Source organism: Pleurodeles waltl, chromosome 1_1, assembly GCF_031143425.1.
Source record: "Pleurodeles waltl isolate 20211129_DDA chromosome 1_1, aPleWal1.hap1.20221129, whole genome shotgun sequence".
Lineage (NCBI taxonomy): Eukaryota > Metazoa > Chordata > Amphibia > Caudata > Salamandridae > Pleurodeles > Pleurodeles waltl.
This window is the reverse complement of record NC_090436.1, coordinates 69,265,203-69,275,074: the sequence shown is the minus strand read 5'-3', so window position 1 is coordinate 69,275,074 and position 9,872 is coordinate 69,265,203. Positions and strand designations below refer to the sequence as shown.

At 50.4% G+C, this 9,872-nt stretch overlaps 1 protein-coding gene across 1 annotated transcript; it reads left to right on the top strand.

Moving 5' to 3' along the window:
- Positions 1–4,242: 4,242 nt before the first annotated feature.
- Positions 4,243–4,746, top strand: LOC138291791 (uncharacterized). Its single transcript, XM_069230329.1, has one exon. The coding sequence runs from the start codon at positions 4,243–4,245 to the stop codon at positions 4,744–4,746; it is 504 nt and encodes a 167-aa protein (XP_069086430.1).
- The last annotated feature ends 5,126 nt before the right edge of the window (positions 4,747–9,872 follow it).

Sequence of the window (9,872 nt, the reverse complement as noted above, 5' to 3'; positions counted from 1 at the left end):
AGGAGATCAAGAAAGAATTGCTGGCCCTGAACACCACCATGGTCTCCACTGCACGGGTTCTGGGTGATATGGCTGCAGCTAGTGGACAGGAGGCCCTTGGACACAACTTGAGTAATAGTGCTTTATCTACAGGTAATGTACAATGTATTAAACTGTAATGAACTGCATGATCCTGTGTAAATGTCCAGTAACAGGTTGATCCATCCAACCAATGTGTCTCAGCAGCCTGTAAACAACACCAACATCTGCAATTAGAGAAGTTATAGGTGACAGTCAGGTATGATGCAAAGGTAATGACTTGAATTATGCTGTAGGCATGGAGCACAACACTAAAATATAGAAATGTTTAATTCAACAGTCTTACCTGAGTGTCACTGGAAGTACTGCAGGATCAAATGTGACCTGTTGTCCACATCCTCCTCTTCTTCCTCCACCTCACTGTCCTCAGTGTCCACTGCTCCCCCAGCTGCATTGTCGCCCCCTCCTCCTGCAGATAGGATACATGCCGTCTGAGGGTCAAATTGACCAACATACAGCACACAACAATGATTCTGCAGAGCTTCTCAGGGGAGTTGCATAGGGATCCACCTGTCAGATGGAGGCACCTGAACTTAGCCTTCAGGAGCTCGAAGGTCCTTTCTACAATCCTCCTGGTACACCCATGAGCATCGTTGTACCTACTTACAGCCCCTGTTCTCGGATTTCTAACAGGGGTCAGAAGCCAGGACGGGCTTGGGTAGCCGGAATCACCTGCAAGAAGTAAGGGACATACACTAGCTCTACACAATGGCCTAGGCTATGACTCCTGAAGACACACACTGACATACATTGGGTGGGGACTCAGGCCCGCCTATTAGCCACACTCTGTGCCTCTGTAGTTCTGCCATCAGCTGTAGGACACTGCTATTCCTCAGGATAAAGGCATCATGCACCAACCCTGGACACTTGGCAGTGATGTGGGAGATGTACTGGTCATCAAGGCACACCATCTGGACACTGAGTGAGTGGAAACTCTTCAGATTCCTGCACACTTGTTCATTGGTCATGGGGGGGCTAAGGCAATATGGGTCCCGTCGATGGCCCCAATAACATCTGGTATATGTCTCATTGCATAGAATCCTGCCTTCACAGTGGGTAAATCATCTACCTGAGGGAATGCGACGTAGCTGCACATGTGTTTGAGCACAGCTGCCAAAACCCTTATAAGCACAATAGAGAACATTGGCTGTCACATCCCTGCAGCCAAGTCCACTGTCACCTGGAAAGAGCCAGTTGCCAGGAAATGGAGCATGGAGAGTACCTGCACAAGAGGGGGGACTGCTGTGGTGCTACAGATATCAGGTATCAGATCAGGCTCCAATTGTTCACACAGCTCTGTGATAGGTGAGTATGATGTACCCGTCCTCCAGTGTAGCCAAGTCCACAAGGGGTCTGTACACAGGTGTTTGCCTCCTCCTACTCCTTCGCAGTGGTTGTTACCTAAGGGACCCAAATGTCAGAAAGGAGTGACAACAGGAAACATGAACACACTACAGCAGTGTACACAGAGCATGCTTGTATGTTGCACACTGGAATTGTGTAGGTGAGTACATTCGACTACAATGATGCACTTATAAATCTGTACATGTGTATCAGCATTATAAAATGGCACCCGCCTATCCTACATTCATGGACAGGTGGAAGTGACCTCACTCCACTGGCGTTCGCGTCATGACAGGAGGCGGTCTGCACCGCCGTGCAAGTCCTCATTGGCTAACATGGCCCTCTATGGAGAATGAGAACTATGATGTTCACCGTTGCGGATGTGACCGCCATTTCCTTTCTACTACTTCACTTGATTCCTGACTTTCCACAGGATGACATCTCCACTGCGTGTGCTGCTGTGACCTGTGTCTAGAACCTGCCATGGCTCGGGCAACAGGGGAAAGGGCCCCAGCCTTCACGTCGGAGGAGTTGGAGAGCCTTGTGGATGGGGTCCTACTCCAGTATGGGCAGTTGTTTGGGCCTCCAGACCAATAGGTAAGTACACCATGGGTACGTTGCATGCAACATGGCTGTATGGGGATGTGTGTGCATGCTGGCAGTGTGTGAGATGGGGGAGGGTATGGCTGGTGGCAGTGCTAATGCAGGGGTACCGGTCATGTGTGTGCCTGATGAGGGGATAATGCTTTTTGTGGGCCATATGTGTGACAGGCTGGATTATCTGGTTCATGGTGTCCCACCTTCTGAGTTTCCTCTGTAGGTAGCCGCCCATCAGAAGGAAGTACGGACCCTGGCGGCCTATAGCAGGTGGAGCACGTACTACAGGAAACGGTGGGAGGACCGGGGACGATGGGCCCGGAAGACCGCGGAGGCCCAGCTGGGGATGGCCTCCCAACGACAGAGGGGTGCCCATCGGAACCTAACCTCTCTGATGGCCCGCATACTGGCGGTGGCCTACCCAGAGCTGGATGGGCGCTTCAGGGCATCACAGCAGCATCACAGTCAACCAACTCTGTTGCCTATCATGGGATTTGGGTGCAGCGTACTAGGCAGTGGATGCCCAATATGCCAGTTCAGACATTCCTGCGTGGCCCAGCTCAGGTTAATAGGGTGGAAAGCATGTATTAGATAACTAGGTAGGTGGCTTCCCATCTCAGACAGGGCTTAGCTGGTCTCAGTTGGTGTGTAGCTCGCAGTGTTTGGCTCCTACCTGCTGTGGTAATTAGCCAATGGTATACCAGTGTCGTCCATACTGCCCATTCTCAGTCTCAGTTTGTGACAGTGATGTGTCTGCCATCTGTGGTGTTGGTGCTGAGATTGACCCTGTGCTCCCTTTCTCTCCCCCCCTCTCCTTTTGTCTACCTATCCTTGTGGCGAAGGAGCAGGGACACTGGCGAGTGAGCGAGCTGAAGCCCACAGGACCCAGGAGGCAGAGTCCACGAAGGCCGAGGGGAGCAGTGGGACAGAGGGTGAGGGGAGCACCACGACGGGGACAGGAGGTGATACCACTGACTCTGATTTGTCCTCTGATGGGAGATCCCTGGTGGTGGCGGACCCTTCTGGGACCACCCCAGCTACATGTTCCACCGCCACCACCCGTACCAGCACTGCCCTCGCAGTAACCCCCCACCGAGTTGCCGGCGCTCACTCACCCAGAAGGGTGGGCATCTCCTTCACCCCAGACACCTCAGGTCCTGCCCCTGTCAGCCCTGCTGCCCTCAGTGAGGAGGCTAGTGACCTCCTGAGATCCATCTCTATAGGGCAGTCAACCATAGTGAATGACATCCAGGAGCTGCATCCCAGATGCAGCAATGCCTTCCTGGAGGGAATCCATGGTGCCTTGGCGGCCCTACAGAGATCGTTTCAGGCTCTGGCCTCTTCACTGATGGCAGCCAGTGTCCCTGTTTCATCCATCCCCCCTCGAAGTACAACTACCCAGTCCAAGTCTCCTCACCCCCAACCCATTCCACGCACACATTCTGACAAGCATGCACCCAAAACAACACACAAGACTCGCACAGACAAACACAGGCAGCACACTTCAGTCCACAAGCACTCACACAGCCAACACACAGATGCACACACAATATCCTCCACTGCCTCCACTGTGTTCCCCTCCTCCTCCCTCACAGTCACATACTCACTCACACCTGCATGCACTGCATCAACAGTCCCAGAACTTTTGCACAGCCTTGCCCATAGTCACCACAACAGCAGACCCGCAGACATGCACCCCACACACCACATGCGCAGTCACCACCACCACATGCAGCGCACCCACCTCACTTGCAGATACCACCACAACATCTATTCACACGTCCTGTTTGTCCTCCCCAGCCTGTCTGCCCCCCTCCAGAGACACACACATGCTCGCACTCAGACCCCCCCAGCCATACACCTCACACACGCACAATGTCCTTGCACCTGCACCCAAGACCTACACCTACTCCTCCAACAACCACTCCCTCTACCTCCACTCCCATCCCTCCTCCCACATCCTGCCCCATTGGCCCTAAGAAGCTTTTCCTTGCCCATCCTGACCTCTTCCTTCCCCCTGCCCCCATCCTGTCTATAGGAGGAAGGTCCCACCACCCCAGCCCAGTACCTCAAGCACCCAGTCTGACATAGCTTCAGCCCCAAAGTCTCCAGCTACCGCTAAGGGGCACATGAGTGGGACATCAGACCCCCGCACTAAGGACACTCCTCCTCCCCAAAACGGAGGGCTAAAGTGCCACCCCTCCCAAACAGACTGGCAAGGCCATGGGGCCACCTCCAAATCCTAGGGGCAAGAAGGCCCCACGAAAATCCCAGGACAGGGAGGCACCAGCCAAATCCAAGGCTAAGGAGGCCACACCCAAATCCCTGGCCAAGGAGGCCCCACAAAAATCCAAGGCCAAGGAGGCCACACCCAAATCCCAGGCCAAGGAGGCCCCACCAAAACCCAAGGCCAAGGAGGCCACACCCAAATCCCAGGCCAATGAGAATACACAAAAATCCAAGGCCAAGGAGGTCCCACCAAAATCCAAGGCCAAAGGGGTCCCAACCAAATCCAAGGCCAAGGAGGCCACACCAAAATCCCAGGCCGAGGAGGCCCCACCAAAATCCAAGGCCAAGGATGTTCTACAGAAATCCATGCCCAAGGAGGCCCCACTCAAAACCATGGCCAAGGAGGCCCTACCTAAAACTGTGCCCAAGGAGCCCCATCCAGAACCAGAGGCCAAGGAGCAGCATCCCGAACCAGAGGCCATGGAGCAGCATCCCTAACCAGAGGCCAAGGAGCAGCATCCCGAACTAGAGACCATGGAGCAGCATCCCAAACCAGAGGCCATAGAGCAGCGTCTCAAACCAGAGAACATGGAGCTGCATCCAGAATCAGAGGGTAAGTGGCACCATCAATAACCAGTAGGCTGACAGCCCCCACCAGAACCAGTGGGCAGGAAGCCCCCTCCAGAACCAGTGTGCAGGTAGCCCCCTTCAGAACCAGGCAGCCCCCTCCAGAAGCAGTGGGCAGGACGCCCCCTCCCAGTGAGTGCCCATCCCCCTGCTCCTGAGGTGCCGACCCATTTCCAATATGATGCCCGAGAACAGTGGAGTCCCGTTGTTGTCAGGAGTCAGGTTGAGGCTTGGACTTTGTCCTGTGGGCATTTGTGATTTTGGACTGGCCTTTGGGCCTGCATGTATTTATTTCTGCAGTTGTGTATGTTTTTGCATTTTACATATACATACAACAGGAATACAGTGTTTGGAACTGTGTATGTGTCCTGGGTTTCTTTACTCCGGGGATCTGTTACTTTTATTTTTCTCTGCATCTGATTCTGGGTGTATGGTGTGTGTTGTGCGTGTGTGTGTGTCACTCTCCCTCCCCTCTATACCTCCTTCGAGTGCTAGGCAGCTGTACTCATGTCATTGTCTTCGTCGGTGCTCCAGGACGGCCATTTCATGGAACAGCATTGGGAAGACTTGCAGTTCAGGTTCCATGGCAGCCACGGACTCCTGTGTGTCCCTGGAGGTGAATGTCTCCTTTTATATGATGTGTTTACGCCAGCCTTTTGGTGGCATTGGTACTGCCCTGGAAATCCTGACGGTGTGCTGTCTCATAATACGGTGGGCGGATCCTTGCCTTACGCCTGCCTGTAGGTGGCTACTGCTGTGTTGGTGTGCGCACCGCATTGGCGGTTGGTGTGGTACATTGGCTGTCTATGGGAGGGCTCACCGTCATGGTAAATATTTGGTGGTCATTACCGCCAGCATGTTGGCGGTGATACTGTCACATTAACCCTGGCAGACAGAAGACCACCAGGGTCATAATGACGACCATAATGTTAAACTGTTTAGAAATAATATTCACATGTATAGCAAAATGTATTAGTGGACCATATTAACGTATTAATGAAATACTTTCACTTAAAATTACTAGGCATTGAGTAATGGTGAAATAATAGGCCAAGTTGACAAGGCCTCATGTTAAGCTTCACAACATAAATAAATATTTGGAAATGCTTTTCTATGTTAATAGTGAGAACATACTTGTTCATTGTTCCTTTTTAACACAGTGCTGACCAAAATGTAATATTCAACGTTAAACAAATTGATTTCTCAAGCTTTTTTGTGAGAACCATGTGCTGTACTGCTATGTCCCAACCGTAGATACATTTGTGTGATGGGAATAAGAGAAGAGGAGCCAATGATTGGCATGTGAAAGACTGTGTGACTATATCACAGATTTTAAAATGAATGTTTATTGGTTATATTCAAGTCAAAGAAACTTTATTTCGGCTACAAGAGCCATAAAAGCGCATAGCAGCAATAAATACAAATTAATACACAAGGTAATAAATATAACAATACATATAATGATAAAAATGGAATAAAGATAAAATACACTCACACAGTGCGATGGGACAGTTTTGTTGGAATTATTAAACAGATAAGAATTTCCCTCTGACAAACCAGCTAGCTCAGAGGAACTTGGCAACGGCGATCACTAGCGTTGGCCTAGTGTCTGATCTGAGGATTCGCAGGGCTATTTCAGAGCTGCGGACTCCCAGCAGTCTGCATGCCGGGGCCAGCCATTTCCTACGTGAGGCGGTGTACGAGGGGCAGACAAAAAGGACGTGAGGGAGATTCTCGACGGGGGCTTTGCAGGCTGGACAGGCGGTTGATTCTTAGTGTGACCAGCGGCTGGTGAAAAGTCTTAATGGTAGTGTTCCAATGCAGAGCTGAAAGTACAGTTTCCTTTCCCTTGGGACCGTGATTATGTCCCAAAAAGCCTCATACTTGAATGTCTCTTTTAAGTTAACAAAGTCACAGGATAATGTAGTGTGAAGTGCTGCCCCTATATCTTCGTGATCTGCCATTTGCCAATATAGTTTCTTTAGTTCGCTTTTCGAGGGAAAGACGGAGGTGGTTGGTGAATTCCAGAGTTCACTGAGCCCGAGTGAGTAAAATGACCCCTTGATTTATCGTAGCCAGGGGATTCTGTGAAGATGATCAGCTTTTAAAATAACCTGCAGGGCTTCAGTTAAGGTTTCAAGCTCTGGAGCAGTCCGGAGACGCCGCCAATATAGCAGAGGGCGTAGGCGGGCTTTACGACCGATGCGTTTTATGCCAAGATCCTTAAAAAGGGGGAACAGTGGAGTGCTTGGCGGAAGGGACACAAGGTTTCTCAGGAAGTTGTTCTCAACGATGGTTATGTCTTGGATTTTAGCATAACCCCATAGTTTGGCCCCATAAAGTGCAGAGGTCACAGCCTGGGCTTCGTATATCTGTATTGCTGGGCGAATTGGTTTTGTGTGTGAGAGGTGAAAGTGTTTTGATAGTACCCCTGTTGTTTGCTTTAGTTTTAAGGCTTGCATTCCTATGTGTGATTTCCAAGACATGTTGTCAGTCAATGTTATACCCAGGTAGCTGCAAATGCCCACCTTCTCAAGTGTGGTGCCCTCTAGTGTAAACTTCCCTCTAAAAAATCTATGGGGATTAAGGGTCATTAGTTTTGTTTTAGAGGCATTGATTTCAAGTCCCCGCGTTGAGCAGAATTTCTCAAAGCACGTGAGGAGTTTCCTTAGTCCACTAGGGGTCTTGGATACCAAGAGAGTATCATCTGCAAAGAGCAAGACAGGTATTTTTTGTGTGTCAAGTGATGGTGTGTCCACTCTAAGCAGGGAATGGACGATTTCATTGATGTACAGAGAGAAGAGGGTCAGGACAAGGACACACCCTTGCCGCACACCCCTTGATATGGATTCTATCAGTTAGTTGCCCCTTGTTGTCCCACCTAACTCGTGCGTAGTTGTCCTCGTGGAGCCGTATCAATATTGCTAGGATATGCTCCGGGATTCCCATTCGGGAGAGAGTGTCCCATAGCTTGTTGCGAGGTACTATGTCAAAAGCAGACTTTAGATCCACAAAAGCTACATAAAGGCTCCCTTTACCAATGAGCACTGTTTTTCAGTATAGAAATAGGAACCTGAGGGCTTGATCAGTGGTAGATATTTTCTTCCGGAAACTGGCTTGGAGGGGACTAAGGATATCATGTTCGGTCATCCAGTCTTCGATCTTTCCCAAGAGGCAGTGGCAGAAGACTTTTTGCACACAGTCAATTAGACTAATTGGTCTATAGTTGCAAGGGAGTGATCTGTCGCCCTTTTTAAAGATTGGGATAACAATAGCCCCTTTCCAGGACTCAGGGAGAGGCGCCCCAGATGCTATTGCGTTCGCTGTGATGGTGAGGTATCTTGACCAGGATGCTATATCGGTTGAGAACAGATCTGCTCGGACACCATCCGAGCCAGGGGCCCTGCCGCGTTTTATGGTGCCTAGGGAGTAAGTTATGTCACTTTGAGAGAACAACTCGGGTACTTCAGTGGTGGGTGCTAAAGAAGTATTTAGGCAGGGGTCCATGCAAACAGGAGTGCGGCTATCATGGTCATGGGAGTACAGCCTGCTAAAATGATCTACCCAGTCCTTCGGGGCGATGTTGGTTGTAATGTCCAATCCACTGCTTTCTGGGCCTCGCGCTGCCAGGGACCAGAACAGACTACAGTTCCTCTCGCGCACAGGGTCACTAAGTGCTGTCCACCACTTATCATCTTGGTCACGCTTGGCTTTGCGTATGGCTGACTTGTAGGACTTTCTAGCTAGGCGGATGGCGGTGGCATCCTTGGATTTAATTGCTTGGATTAAGCGCTTATTTAGGGACTGACACATTTTATTGAACCAGCGGTGCCTACCTATGGGTCTCTTGCCATCATGGGCTGGGGATACTAAGAAGTGGGCTGCGATATCCCTGAAGCATGAGGTGTGGATCAAGCTTATTTCCTTATGGGGGATTGCGGGACCCGCCTCTAGGTTCATTAATGTAGTCTTTAGGGTGTTATTGGCTGTGTTGATGAGTGCGGGCCGAGCCGCAATCTTGTCCCACTTTAGGTGTCGTTTGTCGTTAACCAGGCTAATACCCTCTGGTGCTGCTACTGAGGAGTTAATCGTGGTCGAGAGGTTGCCCAAAGCTAGCATCTGAACAGAGAGAGGATTATGATCACTTTCAGTTCTTTCAAAGATCGTCATATCGATGACTAGGGGCCATAATCTTATGTCAAATAGGCAGTATTCGATTCTGCTGGTGTGGTTGGTTTTGTTGAATGTGTGATGGCCTTTGGCGTCTGTATTGGTTCTGCCATTTAACGCCCTGAACCCAAATTCCATGGTCAGTGACTTAACTTGGACAGCGACCTGCGTCCATCTCTTGATGGGTGAAATGGACAGGGCGGGGATAGACCAAGCGTGATCCTCCTCGTCTGTGGGCCTGAGATCATCCCAGTCTAGAGGTTCGAATCTGACATTGAGGTCATCTGCCACAATGGTTTTAGGATGGCGGGGGCAGTTTCGCAAAAGGGCTGCCAGGACACAAAGGGTTTTGGAGACTTGACCCCACCGACCCCTCGGGTGTGGATATTGAAAATGTTCACAACAGTGTCAGGCCCGAATGATAGACGAAGACCTAACAGGTCGGGAGAATCGGTGGGTAGCTGTAATATATGGCAGTTAAGTGATGTTCTGATCCAAATAGTCAAGCCCCCTGAGAGCATGCCTATAGTACTGGGCATGGCAGGAATGTGGAAGTTTGAATAGCCTGTTCGAAAAAGTGGATCTTGAAGAAGACATATGTCATGTTCATCAATAAAAGAGGTGAAGGATGGAAGAGGGAGAATAGATTTCAAACCTGCCACGTTCCATGAGACAAGTCGTACCTCAGTGAGTGGTTGAGCTATCCTGTCTAGATGCCTGGTATTTGCATGATTAGCTGCCAGAGGTTGATTTGGCAGGTGTGGTTGAGTGGGAAGAAGTGGATCAATACCAATGTTGGTCAGTGAGACCTGGGGTGAGTGGTGATG